The sequence below is a fragment of the Erigeron canadensis genome, chromosome 1, assembly GCF_010389155.1.
Source record: "Erigeron canadensis isolate Cc75 chromosome 1, C_canadensis_v1, whole genome shotgun sequence".
Taxonomy (NCBI): Eukaryota; Viridiplantae; Streptophyta; class Magnoliopsida; order Asterales; family Asteraceae; genus Erigeron; species Erigeron canadensis.
The window spans coordinates 56209436-56230463 of NC_057761.1; the positions used below are offsets into that span (position 1 = coordinate 56209436).

The 21028-nt window shown below is 35.0% G+C and overlaps 3 protein-coding genes across 3 annotated transcripts; 2 read left to right on the forward strand and 1 right to left on the reverse strand.

Moving 5' to 3' along the window:
* Nucleotides 1-54: 54 nt before the first annotated feature.
* Nucleotides 55-3761, reverse strand: LOC122608209 (IQ domain-containing protein IQM6-like). The gene is made up of 8 exons (XM_043781299.1): nt 3332-3761; nt 3105-3219; nt 2837-2902; nt 2667-2755; nt 2252-2339; nt 1907-2146; nt 1381-1482; nt 55-817 (listed from the first exon to the last, which is right to left on the reverse strand). The coding sequence occupies exons 1-8, from the start codon at nt 3598-3600 to the stop codon at nt 161-163; spliced, it is 1626 nt and encodes a 541-aa protein (XP_043637234.1). The 5' UTR covers nt 3601-3761; the 3' UTR covers nt 55-160.
* A 2751-nt stretch (nt 3762-6512) lies between these two features.
* On the forward strand, nt 6513-9871 carry LOC122608469 (serine/arginine-rich SC35-like splicing factor SCL33). The gene is made up of 7 exons (XM_043781577.1): nt 6513-6616; nt 6959-7103; nt 7784-7861; nt 8355-8519; nt 8653-8775; nt 9085-9207; nt 9638-9871. Exons 2-7 carry the CDS (start codon nt 6967-6969, stop codon nt 9750-9752), a joined length of 741 nt encoding a protein of 246 aa, XP_043637512.1. The 5' UTR covers nt 6513-6616; nt 6959-6966; the 3' UTR covers nt 9753-9871.
* An 840-nt stretch (nt 9872-10711) lies between these two features.
* LOC122585687 (histone-lysine N-methyltransferase ATXR4) lies at nt 10712-13927 on the forward strand. Its single transcript, XM_043757809.1, has 7 exons — nt 10712-11068; nt 11633-11688; nt 11821-11947; nt 12381-12450; nt 12737-12916; nt 13459-13530; nt 13645-13927. The coding sequence occupies exons 1-7, from the start codon at nt 10724-10726 to the stop codon at nt 13761-13763; spliced, it is 969 nt and encodes a 322-aa protein (XP_043613744.1). The 5' UTR covers nt 10712-10723; the 3' UTR covers nt 13764-13927.
* The last annotated feature ends 7101 nt before the right edge of the window (nt 13928-21028 follow it).

The window sequence follows — 21028 nt, forward strand, 5'->3', positions numbered from 1 at the left end:
CTTACAAAAATGATCAAAACTATTGTAACAGGATTTCACAAGTCATCAGTAGAGTGAAAATAGGCAAACACACATATTATTAGAAAATAAATTCTATACCGAAATTCCTAGTCTAGAGTTTCAAGATTTCTCTTATAATTTCAATCAAAATCAAATGTTCTCATGGTGGTTCTATATGGAAAAAGCTTACATTATCCATGGAATAGCTTTTCCTCCTTCTATCACTTCTATCTCGACTCCCACCATTCCTACAATTCAATCTCCCAGATGAACACACTTCTTCTAAAGCTCGTAACTGTAGCTCTGATGGGTAGTCCCGTACACACCCTATTCGCGGACCTGCTCCTGTTGACCATTGGCAACTAAGATGCTTAGCCAACTGAAAAGACTTCTTCTCTTTATGTGAGTTTATTCTATTCATAATCTTCTCTTGTGGGATTGGATCAACATATGCTTCTTCCCCAAAATCAAAAAGATTCCGCTTGGATACCATGAGTTTGATACTTGACAACAATTCATCTGCGATTTCATCATCATTATCTGAGGAGCTAGCAGATTCGGTTTCGGGGTTAAGTTTGGTCTCAGGTTCGTTCTTCTTGAAAGCCAAAATGATATCTTCTTTTTTTGGGATTTCGAGCGATGTGATTTTTGGCTTTGAATGTCTGGAAAATCTTGGTGGTTTAGAATCTTTGTTGTTGTAGTATTTGTGTTCGGTTTCTTCTTTAGCCCGAGAGAAATCAGGCTCGGATACACAATTTCGCATCTCGTATCCGGTCACCTTCTCATCAGGAACATCTTCCTCATCATCTGGGCTTTTCTGCATAACAAATGCCCCTTTTAGATCTTTAACTTTCAAACATATGAATAAATAACCATCTTTAGGCTATCATGAGGATTTTTATCTGTTTAAAATGTAGTGACATGGTGTTTAGATAATTAGATTTGCAATTTGGAACTGATAATCTTATTAATGGGAATGTCTTCTGATATCCAGTCTGCTTCCTGGTTGCATAATCAGTTTTTAGGTAGAGTTGCAACAAAACTGTATTAGCCAGATTTGCCGCATCTGATTATGGCAACTTGAAACAACATAAAGACATCCTAGCTCTATCTTGCAAAACATTGATTTAAATTTAAAATTCAGACCCATTATTTGCTTCTGATTATTGAATGTTATGATCATTTTCTGAATACCCACATACAAATGCCCACTGAATTCCAAAAACCCACACGGCCACACCCATATGATAAATAGCGTTTTTGTTATAGGCCATTATAACAGAAATGATCTAGAGCATAATACAACCTTTTTTTTTCTTTTTATTGCATGAGGTACAAGGGACTAGAATGCTTGATCATTTAAGTATGCTAGTTACATACCTTGATAGTTTCGACATTGATACAGTGTTGCTCAAGAAACAACATGAAGGCATCAAAGTTTTCTTCAGTTGGTAGGTAATGTCCACTGTGAGGCCAGACAGCCTATTGACGTGAAGAAACTAATATTAACCACATTTCAAGATTGTAATCCTAACAATCTTAAAGAGTAATTCTGGATCTTAGTTATAAGTAGATATGACAATTTGAACCATCAGGTTATGAATGGTCACTTTGGATAGAAATTATATCTTCATCAGGTCAAAAGGGTAAAGTAAAAAATAAAAGAAAAATGGGTCAAACGTCACCGGGTGTCTACTTGTAATGCATAAAATATCCTACGCCGTTTATTAAGAAAGCCATATAAGATACTCATTTAAATCAAAATTTGACACCAGCTATTTTTACAGAAATATGAAGAAAATTGGAAAGAGTTTTGGGGGACCTATCTCCGCCGGTACCAAAAAGTTACCTGGTTTGACTCATTAGCCAACCCGCCCATTCTCCCACTGATATTATATAGACACACCTTTAGAATTCCATCTATAATCACCAATCGTCCGGCAGACAATGTAGCTCCACCAGCCAGAAAACTTGAATGTTGAAATTTACCTTTGCGTTTCATCCCAACATACAAAATACTTGATGTGCTAAGCACAAATATCCACTTGGCATTGGTAGGGCCCGCTCTTGTGTCAATAAGCTTCCTGCTCAGCTTGTAAATAAACTTACCATCCTCCACTGTAGCTTCATAAGCCTCCCGTTCTATCTGAAAATGAAATATATAAAGAAGTTGAATTCTTGTGTTGATTTTAGCATATACGAGTACTGCTTAAGAAAATGACAACTGCTTAAACAAATCTACAAGACTTACAGGACTTAGATACTTGATGCATTGTTGTAGAAGCTTTAAGCGTGGACATTTTTCCAGACTGACTTCTTTCCCTTCCCCTATGTCAAGCCTAGGGTTGTCATAAACTGTGCAGTTTAGCCAACTTGATCTGCATTTTTTTGAGGTGGCAATGGGTGGGGCGGGTTGGGTAATGGGTCAACTCACAGTTAAAAAGGACCAGTACGGGTTGGGTTGATCCGGAAAAGTTAACGTGTTAATAACGATTACAAAGACAAATGTAATTACAAAAATTATTGTAGTTTTTTGAATATAACAATCCAAGAGGTTGGATGTATTAATATATACTATTTGAAATATACACAACCCAGACAGGCATAACGTATAACCAAATTGCCACCTTTAGTGTTTTTTTTATGTCGGTCAGATTCAGACTTACCAATAGAAAAAGGGTTGTTTGCTTTGGCAATGAAGCCATTTGACATAATAAAAATGAAGATTATGACCATAGCGATGACGGGGATCAATCTGTTTCCACAAAATGAAATATAATCACTAGATATAATCACAAAAAAAGAAATTAGATTCGTCAAGAGTAAAAAGACTTACTGCCTCGAGCCAATGCTGTAAGGCAAGTTTACACGCCTTTGCATGTTGTGACGATCCTTTCCCAACCTAAAATTGGACGAATAAGATGATTAGGAATATAAAAATACACTTTAGGTGAATTTCGACTCAGTAGACCCGTTCTGCCATTTTGACCTTTTTCTTTATCAGCAATTTTTTTACGTGTTTGATCCATTAGAGATGAGGCATAACCTATTCCACTATCACAAGTAATAGGAACAAAACCTGCAACTCTGTAAGAAATATGTACCTTTGCGGCTCTAGTTCTTGCTCTTGACCAACGTGAAACAGCGGTCTCTGGTTTTTCAATTTCAAAGAATGATACTGAGCTACACTTTAGTACAGCAAAATCTAACAGCTTCCACCTGTAAAATAAGAGGTCGAAATACTATCAATAACTCAGCAACCCCACTTCATAGATCTTGTAATCTACATATAAGCGTTGGTACCCGGTTTTAGTATAACAAAGGTACTAACCATCTATGTTCAACTAGTATTGCACAATCAGCTAGCTGTCTTCTGGTTCTGAAACTTTTATATGTTTTCTGCAACTTTAATGCTGCAAGGTTACGGTTTGTAAGGGGCTCGGGCAATGGGGATTCTGGCATAAGTAAGTTTGGTTCTGGCATTACATTATCAAAGGTTTTTGCAGGCAAAGCTTCGTCTTTTGTAGAAGAGGACACGTCAAGGGGAATGACACTTTCCATTTTCCTCTCGTTAAAGCTTAAAGATCCCCGCAGAACCATCTTTCTGGGATCACCGATTTCATAACGGATTTAAGGCGAGTCAAGTCATTGATATTTACAAATGCAGTATTATTTGCATAAATTAACTGAGGTTTTAGGTATGTATGAGATCAGCAATCTTTTCTTTAGTATCCTGATACATGAAAGATAGACATTTTAAGAACAAAAATATAACTTGATCATGAATGTCAACTTTTAAGATAGCTCATTAATAGTAAAAAAATGTTAGGTGAAACATCCATATCTTTGTTCCCCAACTAGATTTATATTCATGTAAGGTCCCACTAAATAGCTGTTTATTCATTACAAAAGGCCAAAAAATGCATGCTTAAGAACCCACTAATAAATGACTGTTAGATAGCTAAATGAAATTAAATACAACAGATAAGAGCAAAAGATATGGCAGTCGTCAATCGCACACACAGGAGTGTGTGACCTTCACACCGGGGAGGGGATGAGGCCGGTTGCGACCTGAAGAGTGTGAGTAGACCCCACTTCAATTTTTGAAATATTTATTTAGTGATGTTGAGTGAGCGTGATGTGGTGTGCGAGGTATGTAAGCCAAGTGCCAAACAAGAATCCTACAACTAGTGCTGGACACCTTGACATAGGTATTAGCTCAATGCATGATGTAATGGTAGAGGTGCGAAAAAGTGGAAGATTTAGGTTATGCTTGCTACAACAGCAAAATTAACAAATACTCGTAACATATACATATGCACACACTATATATTATACGATTTGATCAACATAAGATGTCATAGGAATACATCGTCGTCAAATTTTAGGCCATCAAGAATTAATTCTAAACCAAAATACACGATTATAATCACCCACCTAAACATTTCCTATCAGAAATTAAAAATTTTAACACCCATTTGGAAATTTCAACAATAAATCATAAGAAAACATCAAATGAGAGGCAATTATTACCAGTTTTTTTGAGCGTTAGATGAGACAGAATGGGCTTTTATGTTACACACACAAATACACAGAGATAGAGAGTATGGGTGAAAAAGTGGCGTTTAATGTTGGGGCAATGTATTATATTACCTGCAAGCTAGTGGTATATACGATCAAGATTAATTATATGAGGGCACACACAGACTACGACAATGATAGATGAAACAATTGAATTGGAGTGCTTCCAACCACGTGGCACTGATGATAGCTGACTTGTTTTGGTTGCAGTATAGTGAAAATTCAAAGGACATTATATGTTTTTTTTTTAACTCGTGTTACATATGTGTTTTTATTTTAAGATTTTGTTTAACTCGTGTCTTGATACATATGTTTTTCTACGGAGATTGTTGGACCTTCCTTCAACCGACTGATCGACATAATTTTTTACATCCGATAATCTAAATCATGTAGTAGGTAAAAAGATATAATTTAAATCGATACCTCTAAATCATGTAATAGTACGTTAAAAATAAAAGATATACTCGTATAAACTTTGAGGGTCAATGGTGTGGACGGTATGGTATGCCGGTACCAAAAATAATAGGGAAGTGATATTCGTACCACTGTTTCTGATTGATGTACCACAATGTACAAGTTTTACAACTGACTGTACAAGCCAGTATTACATAAGTATGGTACATCAATCAAAACAAATGGTACGAATATCACTTCCCAAAATAATAAGCGGCATTGCCATTCCTTCCTAGCGGTACCGTAAATGCTATTATTGGTTCGTGTTAAATATCTATTTCTATTTTAAAATTTTGTTAACTCGTGTTGTCATACATATGTTTTTCTACCGACTTATGATTGGATTATTTGACTTATATGCCATATATCTAATTTAAATACAAAACCTTAATTATTGTTCCTCATATTTTCACTCCGTAAAATCGAACCGATGAAAAATAATAGTTTGAAGTTTTGTGTAAGTATTAATGGGATATGCACTTGTACTGCACCTGCATAATCGTTCTCCCATACTTTTATTTTGGGACTGCATGTCAAGAAGCTTTGGGAGTTTAAAAGCATCGACTTTTAAAAATAAGTCATTTTTAAAATGGTATCCTTGTATGCATTATAGATTAAAAGCCTGGTGTTTGGTTCACAAAATACTTTGAGAAAGAATATAATATGAAGAAATGAAATTTAACATAATGATTTTTATTTTTATAAGAAAATGAAATCCCCAAGAAATGGAGATTTCATCACATGATGGAATGCTTATATTCCGTTGGGATGAAATCCTTTAATTTTAAACAATCAAACACACTAAGGAATGAAATTCAATTTTAATTTTATTAGATTTTATCAAATTCTATAAACCAAACGTGACCTTAGCCTCAAAACAGTACTAAAAGTCTAAAAAGTTCTTTAAGAATTAAGATCAAAGCTTTTAAATAAAAGAGCGAAATAAAATCTCTAACTCCTAATTCTATCCCCAAACACCTAACCGCATCTCTAGATCGAAGTTGTGCCAAACATAGGGACACCGGACACATATCCTTTATCTTTTTCTTTTTGGCCCTTTTTCATCGCATGGGACAAACACATGAGGGGATGAAATAATCTTGTGAATAATAAGATTGTTTGAGGGCTTAAAAAGAAATAGTATTAACATCATGGACTACAACTAACAACTTATCTATATTATCATGTAAAGCAAACTGTCCTTCCCCTCTAAGTAATTAAGAACTTGAAATGATCATATTACTCTTTTTATTTATTCACTAATTTAAACATCTTTATCTATATACCTATAATACTCTTAATAAAATAAACTACAACATAGATTCTCCAATCCTTAAATAACCATATTAACCCTTACCGCCGACATCATCGCCACAATTGCCGCAGCCACACCTTTATCGTTACCACCATCATCGCTGCATCGCGCGGGCAACCCGTCTCGTAAGATAGAAGCTTCTCGAAAACAAAGTTGTCAAAATAAATCCACATCACCCCCAAATCCATCATTTTTATCGAATTTGATTCATAAGCAAATAATTAGTAAAGGTACTCATCGATCAAATCTTTATAATAATCCAAAAAGGTATTCTTTTGATCCTTTCTCTCTAATCCTCAAATAATCGTTAATGATAGTAATTTGTTATCTGTTTACTGATTCCAATATTTTGTTACTGCATGCTAGAATTCCGATAATTATAGAATTTATACTGTATTTATGAAATCGTTTGCGTCTGATCGATTAGATTTTATTGATATTTTCTCTAAAATTAATTCGATAATCAGTATTTGCGAATGAATCTTATATTAAAGAAGATAAGGATAATAATATAATTACTATGAAATTAAAAGGAATTTGCAGATAAAATAACATGTGTATATTATTTTATTTTATACATACAATATATATATATATATATATATGCAGGTTGAAAAATGAGAGGCAGGAGTTACAGTTACAGTCCATCACCAGAAAGATACCATCGAAGTCCAAGTCCAAAGAGGGGTCGTCGTTACGGTGCTAGAGATCTTCCTACTAGTCTTTTGGTTCGCAATCTTGGCCGCGGGTGTAGGTATGCTTTTATTCTAATTTTGATGTGTCCCTCTTTTCTTGTAATGGTAGCATATCATCTTGTTCGGTCCATATTTTAATAAAATAATGACATTAGAAATTGCAATTCATTTCCTGCATTACGAATTGAAGTCACTTTTTGTGATTATTTCCCTTGATATTTACCACATGATAGAATAAGTTATGCATACTGTATAACGGATTATTACACAATGTTGGTAACTATATTCAAAGTGATTGTACGAGTATCATTGCCCTTCTTTAGTGGATTATGATTTTATCCCCCAAAAGATCAGATGTGATATCGCATTTGCAGAACTCAATTTGACTCCGCTTAGGGTGTTTAGTAATGCAAAAAATCACATACCGTGGCAAAAATGAAGAATCGAAAAGAGGGACTTTAAGTTTGTAATGGACTTGCAAACTTAAGTTGGTTTTCTAAAGTTTATGTTATCTTTTAATTTCATAATTTTATAGTATAACCTTTGACCTCATTCTGTTTGTTACAATCTCAATTTATTGGACAATGATGTATCTTCTTCCACACTGTCTCTCCCACCCTCTTTTCTTCATGTTCTTCCGTATGTAATTATATATACCCGTCAATCATAAATTTGATTTTTATTTCTTTCCAGCAGGCTATATCTACCTGTCAATTTGATTTTTATTTCTTTCCGGCAGGCCAGAAGATCTTCGTGGACCATTTGGAGAGTTTGGCCATCTGAGGGATGTTTACTTGCCACGTGACTATTATACAGGGTGAGCAAATGGTGTTTTAGCTGCATAAAAACATGCTATAGGTCTTCAACTATTTGAAACTAATGATCATCCTAATTAAAACATTTTCAAGTATCATTATGAATTGCATTATATTTTATGTAATTGGTTTAATTGAAAGTGCTGAAGACACCATTGAAGTAAAAAAAGAGGAAGATTGAAGGAAGTTGATTATATAGTACATAATGAAGTTCAATTCTTGAAGAACTTCACCCAATAACCTTGACTATACAAGGTTAGCAGCAATATTTGCTTAATTTCAGCCGAGCCACATTTTGGAGGCAATTTTACGATGTTTAGCTTTTCCCTTTTGTGTAGTTTGTATATATAAATGATGTCTGTGAGAGATAGGGCGTATGGTTACATCCTGAGATAATTGAAAAGATATGCTGTTTGTATGTGTGATTGCGGGCTTTATATATGTTATGAATTTATACATTATTACATTAGTCACTTTTAGCATTTTGTATTACAGAGAGCCACGTGGTTTTGGTTTTGTACAATATCATGACCCATATGATGCTGCTGAGGCTAAATATCAAATGGATGGTCAAATACTTCTTGGCAGGGAGCTCACAGTCGTGTTTGCCGAGGAAAATAGGAAGAAACCTTCAGAAATGAGGGCAAGAGAACGCTTCAGGTAAGTTTTGTGGCATTTAGTTGTCATTATTGTTTGTTGCATTGCCTTTAAATCTCAACAACTGATGAAATGAAATGATAGCTTCTTACTTACCAATACGACCCATGATTAAGTGTGAATATGATCATGGCAGGGGACCTTCATATGATCGTAAAGGATCTTCTGCACGTTATTCACGTTCGCCTAGCCGTGGCAGATCATACTATCGTAGCCCAAGTTATTATTCTCCTTCCCCTAGGCGGGACCGCTACTCTAGGTATGCGTTTTATATTTCGCTATGCTTTAGAATCAGAGGTGGAAAAAATGCGGGATTGAGTTGATGTGTCTAAATGGGTTGTTTTCGAATGGTTTGGATTCTTTTACTGGTTACGTGACGCACTGTTCAAAATTACTAATCTAGTGAAAGATTATTACAGTCTATGTTTTGTAAAGTTGTATCGTTTTAATAGATTAAATTTTTGGAATGAAAAGGATATATACGGGGTTAGGAAAAACTTTGATTAATTGTCAATTTGATTGCCTATCAAAAAAAAAAAAAGTAAAATTGTGAATTTGATCATTGCAGGGGACGTTCATATGATCGTAGAGGATCTTCCTCTCGCTATTCTCGTTCTCCCAGCCGTAGAAGGTCATGCTATCGCAGTCCAGTTTACTATTCCCCTTCCCCTAGACGACACGGCTGCTCCAGGTATGTGTTTATTTTCATCTATGCTTCTGAATTACAGGTGGCAAAAATGTGGGGTGGGTTGATACTTCAAAATGGGCTGGGCAGAATAGTTTAGTTTCTTTTATTGGTTGGAGCAGGGACACACTTCTATTATTAACCTGATACTCCATATTAAATAACTTATGTCAAATACTATTACAAAAGCTATATTGTATCACTAGTTTGAAAATTTTTGGAATAAAAAGAATCTATATGAGGTGGTTTTATACTTTATGCATCAAAAATACACTCTGGGCTGTTTGAATGTTTCAGCCCACCTCTGTTTGACTCATTAGAAAAACATAAAATCATTGCTAATGGGTTAAAAATGCTACTTTTATTCAATATGATCGGGAAAGATTGGATATTGTAATAAGCGTGTGTGTCTGGTCTGTGTGTTAATATGGAATAGGTCCATCTCTCCTCGAGCACGAAGGTACAGAGAAAGGTCTTATTCAAGGAGTCCATACAGATCCGTAAGTAGGAATGTCAGCCCAGGCAGTAGCAGGAGTCCGGAACGTTATTAGTTAATGAATCTAGAAAGGAAAAAGTTGGAACCTCATCTGTATTATGAATTTACTTGTTTGGTGAGATGAGTTTGAACTGAGTTTTTTATTTTGTGGTAATTAAAAGTTGACTTTCATGATATTTGCTTTAAAATTGCTGAACACTCTCACTTCTCAAGTCTGATTGATTGTAGTAATAAGTTATATGATTAGCAAGTTAATGATAATCTATGTAAGTAAACATGTGTTGGTAACCTTTGTCACATCAGGTCACATCAGGCATTGTTTGAATAAGAGGGTTGGTTGCCAAATCAAACAACCTATGTAACTTTTTAAGACCGAGTACTAATGTTTTTGTTATCTTAATTGATAGATGCAAAGATTAAACGTATCATAGTTATTTGCTAGTATTAGTAGGGATAGGTTTTAGGCCCCATAGGGATTCCTTTATTTAATATTAATGCTGTTCGTTTTATTTACATTTTTTAACATCACATGTATCCTTTGACATCATCTTTCATCTCGATCTAAATAAAGACGATCGTAAAAAACCAATCATATGGTTCATTTTCCATTGGCCAATTTCAAAGTATTAGTATGCTTTAAAAAAATGAAAGAAATTTCGTATTATTAATAAATTAAACTTTCTTTTGATTACAACCATACAAAAAATTTAATTATAATTGAGGATTAATCTATACTAAGTGTAAATTAACCAGGATATACTTTTTAGTCTGGTCCCAAATCTATGTTAAGTGGGGATTATTAGGCTATAAAACCCTAAGTGACAGTTAAGTTGTCATGCTAATAAATATTTCAGTTTTTCATGATACCAGTAATTTAAAATATGATATCGGAAAAGCTATATCTTAGGAATGCTCGTACAATGCACAGTTTGTATCTCAGTATTTTGCATCTAAATTTTAATTTAATGATGGCAACATTCTGTTTATTGAAGACCTTTACTCCTAAAAAGAGTCTTGGATCAAAATATGTTACCGTTACTTCGCTCCAAACGCTTTGCACAAACGTTTTTCCCGCCAAGGAAACTGACCTCCTCCTCCTTCTTGTTCTTGTCCACCGACAGTCGGTCTAGCCCACCACCACCACCACCACCCATCCAGGTTTTACTCACCGAATCAGCGGGTCGTGGTGTATTCGCTACTCGGAACATTCAACCAGGCGAACTCATCCACACTGCCCACCCACTTGTTTCTCACCCATCTCTTTCTTTAATTCATAAAGTCTGCTACTTTTGCCTTAAACATACTTCCCCCAAACATCCCCAGGTACCCAATGTATTGTTTTGCAGCGAAGATTGCAAGAAACAAGCCATGGTATGTATATGTAATGTTTCATATATACATTGCACACCACCTGTTTGATATTAGGTCTGTAAAAAAAAGACTTGATTTTTTCCACTAATTTCCACACTATATAAATCATGCTTACTTAGTGGCTTTGATAAGGGATTAAATCTGGACACCAACTAGGCTACATTCTTATGTTATGAAAAAATCCAACCTAGAGGAGATATGTATCTATAAAACTTGGGTTTGTCCAAGTTGTATCATTGGATGAGATGTAACGTTCTTTTTGAGGATTAATATATGAAAAGGCAATGGCTTGTATTGTCAAAAAAAAAAATAAAAAAAAATACAACCTAGGTTTTCCATACGAAGGGTAAGGTGTGTTTGAATGTTATACACTTGAAGTATATTACTGTGTTTTGATAAAATACAGTTGGTTACATGAAAATTTGCGTTATAACATGAAATCAACATTGATTAAGAAACAAGACCTTCTCTTGGTACGTGACTTAGGCACTTAACATTTCAGTTAATGGGTTCAGCTTTTATATAATATCCTAGAAGCCCTTACTGATTAGTTGATTTTATTAGGACTTTTATGAAGTGGAAAAAGAAGCCGATTGGTCAGCATTTGTTGCGCATTGTCAGTAAGGATCTTCCTAATGCTCTTACAATTTTCATAGCTTTAGCCTGTTACATTTGAAGCTTCCTTTTTCTATGGCCTTTGTGTACTTTTATTAATTGGATTATGATTTTGCTTTCAATATTGTATTTTCAAGATTACGGGGTTTAAAATACCCACTTCTTGCCAAAAGATTGGCCTGCATGGTAATATCAGGAAAGTTTGATGCAAATAGTCTGGACATACTTCAACCTGAACACTTGTCTGCTGAAATGATCTCACAGGTACAAGCCTTCATACCGTCTTATAAAGTTTCTACAACTCGTATTTATATAAGGTCTAAATATTACTCATGTCAAGCTTCATGTATCTGCAACAATGGCAAGGTGTGTTCCTTTTAACTAGTTTCATTTGCCCATAGGTGGGCACATACGATTACAGATTTTACATTGTTTTTTTTTATAAGATGATTTAGGAGGTTCTATGCATTAAAATACACTTTAGGCGACTTTGGACCCATTTAATTCGAAAATGAAACGCAACCCAAATCAATCCACTCATAATTAATGGGTCGAAGGTATCACCTCAAATAGTTTTCTAGGCATAATCTGCACTTCTCTGTCTATCCCATTATATTTTTCTTAAAGCTGCTATATCCCAATATTGTTGATGATTATTGACTTGGACTTATGTAGCTATGTTGATGACATTTTGCAGATGGAAGAGGAGCTTGGTTTGTTGAGAGGGGCCCTAGAGGAATCAGGCATCAAAGAGGAGCAGTTAACATGTAATTTTATAATGGTTATCACTACTTATGTCAGTTAAAATTATAATCTGTCCGGACTTGGAGCTAAATTACAGAAAATCAGTTTACAAGTTTGTTGTTAAATATTACTCCGTAGAAAATCATAAGCTTTAGTTTCAATAGAATTTATAAAGTACTGGACTATTTAGGATCATACACGTTGACTTCAAATTACAAATTCGAAAAATGTTTTTGAAAAGTGAATAACCTGAACATATTGCATTATAACTTTTTTATGACTCTGAATAATTGCTAATTTGCCATTTAGTTTTAACCATCGAATGGTATGCTGGAGTACTGGCTAGAATTCGTATCAATGCCTTCCGTATTGAAGTGGCTGGAGGCTCTTATGAAGATCTGCTTGCATCCGCAGCTGCATCAGTAGAATCAGAAGCTGCTGTTGGCAATGCTGTGTATATGCTTCCATCTTTCTATAATCATGACTGTGGTAAGAAGTTCTCTGGACATGAAACTATAAACAACAGCAGAGGCAGAATAGGTTGGTTGGGTAACGGCAAAAGGTTTAGTTTTTGTGCAATTCTCAATGGGCCTCTTGGGGTTGATCTGAAACATATTTTGGTCCAATATTTTCATTGTCAAGTTAATTAAAGTAAGTTTTACTATGGCAATAATAATCCACTTTTTAAATCAAATGATCTATAAGGTGTAATATTTATAAAACTCAGGCAATATTTACTAGTTTGACCAGTTTCCTTTTATGATTTTAGCTGCTTGACCCGTTTCCTTATAAGCTTTTGCTTTATACTGTTAAGAGGTAAAACATAGCCCGTATCAACCAATTCATAGGCAATTGGGTTAAATGCCACCTCTAAAACAAGCTACACATTTATCATGAAAAGTTGTTACTGGCTAAAGAAAATATAATGTATCATTGTGAAACAAGCATGTCTATGCAAAAAGGGTTTAGATAATTCTTAATTATACTTTGAAAACATATTTGACACACTTGCTTGACTTTTTTTACTATAGATCCCAATACACACATAATTTGGTTGGAAAATGTGGAAGCAAGATTGAAAGCTCTGAGAGAAATTGAAGCAGGTAAATCTTTTAACCATTCTTGTTTCGAATATGCAACTATTTATCATCTATGTTGTAATTCATGCGGACTCTATAAAAGAGCTCCATCTTTATGTTTTTGGTTTTCAATGGCAGGTGAAGAGCTGCGGATATGTTACATTGATGCAAGCATGGATCGAGAGGCTCGACAAAATATCCTATCTAATGGGTTTGGATTTGAGTGTAGCTGCCCTCGTTGTATGGCAAATGATTAACCTGGTCTTGTGGGCTGATGCCACTTAGGTTCGGATTAACTCTTTAGTTTTATGTTGTTCCTTAGTACCTTTTTTTTTATATTTTTTTTATATATATAATAAACTTTGAAGTAAAGGATCCCCAGGACCCTTTTTTTATAATGAATCTGGTAAGTTATCGTCCATACTCCAGATCATACTGAATTTATATAGAGCATAAGAACCACTTTCTTTTCCCCTCTCCTATTCTAAACTTAATTAACATGAAGTAACACCATCACTGAACGACACCAATACCATTTGTTTTTACTTGTTTGCAGCGTTTTCTTACATATGAAATTATATGTATTATTTACTTCTGAAATGAATTCAACCAAGTATGATCTAACACATAATTGAGAAACGCTTTTTAATTTTTAAAAAAAAAAAGGTTATACAATAATTTATTTTGTTAAGATCCACTCCATGCATCTATAATAGTGATTTATTTAACAACTAGTCTGTCCTTGAGCATTAGCTAAATAGTTGAAAGACCATTCCCATACATAAGGTTTTGTGTTCAAGCCTTGGGGAGGACATAAAGAAGTCCTTTTATGAGGGTTTGGCTTGGGTTGTCGTCCCTTCGGACGGATTAGTAGGGGGTTTTCTCCCATCGGGTATTTGAAATAGACATTTCTCCTTCGAGGGAGCTCTCTAGCGCGGATCCGGTTAGGACAACGTATGCTAGATCTCGCTGTCAAATCGCAACACGAAATTTTCAACGAAATTCACCTTTAAAAATAATTTAAGAATTAGTCTAATCCCAAAGACCCAAACACCCCCTTAGTAAATTTCTCGTACATAATATTAAAATTATTCCTCCAAGGAACAATCAACAACAAAAAGAATCATGTGGAAGATTTTGTTGTCATAAAATATTACTCGTATCTTTTATGAGTAGTCGACATATTAAAAAATCATTTAATTTTTATTAATAATACTGTGATAACTGATAAGTTCTTGTAACTTGTACTCGCTCGTACTCTAAGTCATCATCTCAATTTTTACTTTGGAGATAAATTTCTTTTGATGATGCTGTTATAGTGTTATGTCAATATCATCATATATTAGGCTGGAAGACAGATCGATGATATGGGTATATTTTAGATTCGAAGTACACATCCAAACATTTTTGAATAGGGTAAGGTCATCGCCGACGAGTAATAATATATGTTATTTTTATTTCAATACTAGTCCTAATACCCGTACGATGTACGGTAGCTATATAGATTGTGTCATAAACAAATCGAATATGCCTCGATCCGTAGGTATGAAATAAATTGTGGTTAAAGTAAACCGATGATTGAAGCTAAATTATAATAAACAGTAATGATAAATACAATATAACTTTAGTTAAAGTTTTGGATTTACCTAAAATTTTTACGATCACATCAAAATCGAAACTTGTAAGCATAGTTGATGACGACAAATAGCCTTGTGATTCTGATCGTAAATTCAAATTTTTGAAGTCACGTTAATAACTTATTTTAAGTAATATAAGTAATAAGAGTTGAACAATTGAAAAAGTGAAAGACACAATTTTATTAATGAGAAAACGATCAATCAAATAAAGTTATCATGAGTTTTGTATCTATAAGCCAAGAGCTAGACTTTAATCTTAAGTCTAATAAAAAAAATTGAATCAATATACAATTAAAAAAGCTAATTTAATAAATTAATTAAAAGGACACATGTTGATCAAGGATTACGCCACGTATCGTTTCAAAAAATCTCAATCCTGTTTTAGTTTATTGGTAGATTTTTTTTCCTTTTTATTAGGTATGCTTTAAAAGTACGGTAATGTTATAAAGATTCTGGTGATTATTTATATATTTTCTAAACAATTATCTATAATAATATCTAATAAAACAAACCACCCATTTTTTTTCTTAAACTTTCTGTTTTTAAAAAATCAAAATTACCCTTATTCTTTATTCACTAATTTAAAAATTTACATCTAATATACTTATAATACCTTTTAATGAAAGTTATGGAAGTTGTCTCTCTACCTTTGGGTAGAGGTAAGACTGTCTACAGCTCACTTCCCCGTACCCTGTCTAGGGATTGGGTCTTTGTTGTTGTTGTGTTGTTGCACCTTTAACGAGAGTAATTTACATTATAGATCCCCCAACATTTAAAATAACTGCAATATCACATGTTAACATCAATTACTTTTACATTCACCGCCATCGTTGCCCCATCATTGTCCCCACATCCGCTCCCACCACCGTCACCACCACCACCTCCGCCATCACTACCCCCAACGCCACCACATTGTGTGGGCATAAGCCTAGTCATTATTTATATTGATTTTAACTATTGGTTGGTCATGTATTAAATATCAATGTTTTAAAAACCGGTATTTTAGTCATATCAGCGTGACAAAAAATTCCGGTATTATCGGTATTACCGGAAATACCGGTCGGTACGACTATTTTAATTTATTTTATTTTTTTAGTAAAAATCCTACAAAACTTGTTACAATTTAACGAAAATAGTCAAAATACAATTATAATCCACTCAAGGATAATACCAAATAGGTATTTCATAACATAATATAAGATTTAAAGCTCACAAATAACCAAAAAAAATAACATTTAAGTATCTTAAAAATAGTATTCAGAATATCTATACAACAACAAAAAATACCAGAAATACAGGAAGTCAGAAACGGTAATAACGGGAATACCGCCGGTATTAAATAGTAAAAATATTGGGCTTAAAATACCGGAGGACCCTCCGATACCGATAATACCGGTTGGTATTTACCGGTATTTAAAACATTGTTAAATAGCACCAAAATTTAATACATATATTTAACCTTACCAAATTAGTCACATGTATTTCCTTTGATAGATCAGGTTGTATAAGAAAAACAGAAGCCAAAGATACTTAATGAATTCTCATGCAAAACTAAATAATAATTGACGTACGTGACGATGATAATTTATGTTAGTGAGTGGCAATATTGGTGAGTAGCGATGATGGTAATTGGTAGTGATAATGATGGCGACGACATCTATGGATGAATATGTGGAGAGATACGAGTTTCTCATGAGAGAATCATGATTATGAAAATAAGAAAATAGTTTGAAAAAATGGTTTTATCTTCGAAGGTCGCATTAGGTTTTAAGTTGGTTATATCTAGAATTCTTATAAATTTTTAGAATATTTTGAAGTTAAAAGAAAGAAAAAGGAGGGGTGGAAGGGTTAAATGCATTATAAGCAAATATAGATATATATCAAAACGAATTATAAAAGTGGACAAAATAACAAATGTAAATAAATAATAACTAAATGAATACCTGCACGATATGATAACCAAAGTGGTGGCGGCGTTGTGGTGGTGGAGGCAGTTGTTGGTGGTGCTGACGAGTAATGTACATTATTTATGTAAATTAGTACTCGTAGATGTTATAAATTAATTTTCATTAAAATAACTATATCATGTAGAGAGATCGAGATTCTCTAAAGTTGAAAATCTTGACAATTGATTTTAATTTCAAAATTCAAAGATCAGTTTTGAATATTAACCATTGATTTTAATCCAATCATAATCCATACAACTTACTAATAAAGTTATTTTCAACTTTAACGGATCTCAATAAAGATGTTTAAAATAGTGAATAATGGTGAGAATCATTTTAAATATATTACTCGTAAATTATTTTTTGATAAGGAAGGTAAAGGTGAAATTTTTATATAGTAATGAATAGATAATTATAAGAGGTAATGATGTATACTCTTTTAAAAATCAACTTAATAATCAACTTAAAATGTATACAACATGACAAGGGTAATTAATTTAACCTTGCTTTGATAATGTCACTTGTCATAATCATCTTGTTACATTGATTATCTAAGTTAATTTATCATTTTATTATAATATTATGATTAATAACTATAAAATAAGATAGATGCGTTTTCAAGTGGTCAATCTATTGGGCTTGGAAGGGAGACCCATTTGGTTGTTTCTCGGTTGCCTCTGCCAAGAAGTAGCTTAGAAAACCCACTGGTCTCAATAATGTGTACCATTTTACATGGAACAAACTGGTTCCCGGTAAAGTCAACATCATGGCTTGGAGACCGGAGATGGATCGACTGCCCACAAAGGATGCTCTTGCTAAAAGAAATATCCAGGTTCCTTATAACCTTTGTGTTCTTTGCAATCAGTCCCCCGAAACAGTTAATCATTTATTCTTATCTTGTGAATTAGCTAATATGTTGTGGTGTTACATTAGTACTTGGTGTAAAATACCACCTATGTTAGCTTTTTCCATCCGCGACCTCTTTTGTCTTTATGAAAGGGAGAAACAGAAAATCTCTAGCCATCCGAGCAATTATTATTTTTGGTTGTTGGTGCTTATGGAAAATGAGAAACAACAAATGTTTTAATGGAGTCCCCCCCTCACGGCTTCGACTTATAAAAGAAATCAAAAGCTTTAGCTATTTGTGGATCAAAAGGCGAGCAAAGAACATAGAGGTAACTTGGGAGATTTGGTGCGTAATGCGGATCCACAGCTGAAAGTATAACCTAGGCCAAAACCTAGCGAAGACGATACTTGGCCAACCAAGTTACCGGCGTCGGAAATTGGATATCTCGGTCAACCGAGATAAAGAGACAGTAAACACTTTTGTTTATTAAAATTCAATTATATATAACCACCCAACCAAAAGGGTATTACACGATTTATATAAGAAACAAAAGACAGTAAACATAAAAACACAAATCCCTAAACTTATGGTCCAAGAAAAACAAACGAATCACAACTAGAATTATTGTCTTCCAATGGTTAAATGGGCCTTCTGTCGTGGATTGGTTCTAGCCACTTTCATCAGTGGGCTGGACGTTGTCTTCCACTTGGGCTGTTATGTCCAGATCCGTATCATCCTCCCCTCCTAAAAAACGACTTGACCCCGAGTCAGCATCTAAAGGGTCATCCTCAACATAAGGAGCGAGATCAGCAACATTAAAAGTAGCAGAGACACTATAATGACCAGGTAAATCAATTTTATAAGCATTGTCGTTAATGCGTTCAAGAACACGGAATGGACCATCAGCTCGAGGTTGTAACTTAGCAAAACGCCCATGTGGAAATCTTTCACGTCTCAAGAATATCCACACGAGATCACCAACTTGAAAAACGACCTTGCGGCGATGTTTATTTGCACGAGCTTGATATTGTAAATTGTGTTTAGTGATTTGAGCTCTTACCTGTTCATGAAGCAACTTAATTTGAGCTGCTCGATCACTTCCCTCAGCACTAAACTTATTAACACCTGGCAGTGGCACAAGATCAAGCGGTGTAAACGGATTTCGCCCATAAACCACTAGAAAAGGACTACGTCCTGTGGAGCTATGAGCGGACCTGTTGTAAGCAAACTCAGCATGGGGAAGAGCAAGATCCCATTGCTTCTTGTTGTCACCCACAAGGCAACGCAGGAGATTACCCAAGCTACGGTTAGTAACTTCTGTTTGACCGTCAGTTTGAGGGTGATGAGAAGAACTAAATTGCAATTTTGCTCCCAATTGTCTCCAAAGAGTGTGCCAAAAATGGCCAACAAACTTCACATCCCTGTCCGATACAATGGACTTTGGTATGCCATGTAACTTAACGATCTCAGAAAAATATAACCGTGCAACCTTTAATGCATCATACGTTTTTGAACATGGGACAAAATGAGCCATTTTGGAAAAACGATCCACAACAACCATAATAGAGTCCTTCTTCCGTTGTGTAAGGGGTAAACCAAGGACAAAATCAATGCTAACATCCTCCCATGGTCCTGACGGTGTGGGTAAGGGCGTATACAATCCCTGGTTAGTGTTGTGAGTCTTAGCAACATGGCACGTGCGACAACGATTCAGAACTTTCACTACATCACGCACAAGTTTGGGCCAATAAAAACGTTCAGCAACGAGGGATACAGTTTTAGATCGCCCAAAATGACCCGCTAATGCTCCAGCATGACATTCAAGAATAATTGATCCTCGAAAGGATGATAAGGGAATACACAAACGATGCCCCTTAAAAAGCAGGTCATCTCGCCGAAGATAATCACGAAATGGAGTAACCGCACATTTTTCCCAAATAGTTTTAAAATCGGGATCATCTTGATACAAAACTTTGAGGGGGTCAAAGCCAGCAACCTGAATGGTTGAAGAAACAGTTAGGGACGGATGACGACTAAGGGCGTCGGCGACCGTGTTGGCGGTTCCCGCTTTGTGACGTATAACAAAATGAAAATCTTGCAACGTTTCAACCCACTTTGCATGTCGCGAGTTGAGCTTAGCTTGGCCTTGAAGAAACTTTAATGCCTGATGATCAGAATACAAAATGAACTCGTTTGGCAGCAAATAGTGTCGCCAATACTCAAGGCTTCGGACGATCGCATAAAACTCCTTATCATAGGTGCTATAACGACGGCGGGTTTCATTAAACTTTTCGCTAAAATATGCTATAGGACGGTTCAATTGGATCAAAACACCGCCAATTCCCACACCCGAAGCATCACACTCGACCTGGAAAACATGATCAAAATTTGGCAACGCTAGAACGGGTGCTGCTGTCACACACTTTTTTAAATGTTCAAAAGCTGCTTGAGCACTAGGGGACCAACAAAATTTACTACTCTTCAAACATTCTGTGATTGGTGCCATAATTGTGCTAAAGTTTTTAATAAAACGTCTATAAAACGAAACAAGACCATGAAAATTTCGCACCTCATGTAAAGATGTCGGTGTCGGCCAAGTTGTTATCGCTTCCACCTTCTGATTGTCCATGCGTATACCATGACCGGACACTGGGTACCCCAAAAAGATGACTTCCGCAGACAGGAAATGACACTTCTTCTTGTTGGCAAATAACTTTTGATCACGTAGTACTAACAAAACCTGCCGCAAGTGTTGTAAATGTTGTTCCAAAGTGTTGCTATAGATCAAAATATCATCAAAATAAACGACGACAAATTTACCGATGAAAAGTTTGAAAACATGGTTCATTAAACGCATGAACATACTCGACGCGTTTGACAACCCAAAAGGCATAACCATCCATTCATAAAGCCCATCGCGTGTCTTGAAAGCTGTTTTCCACTCGTCCCCGACCCACATACGTATTTGGTGGTAACCGCTCCTTAAATCGATCTTTGAAAATATTTTTGCCCCATCCAGGTGATCAAGTAGATCATCAAAATGCGGTATCGGAAAACGGTATTTAATGGTGATCTTGTTCATAGCACGACTA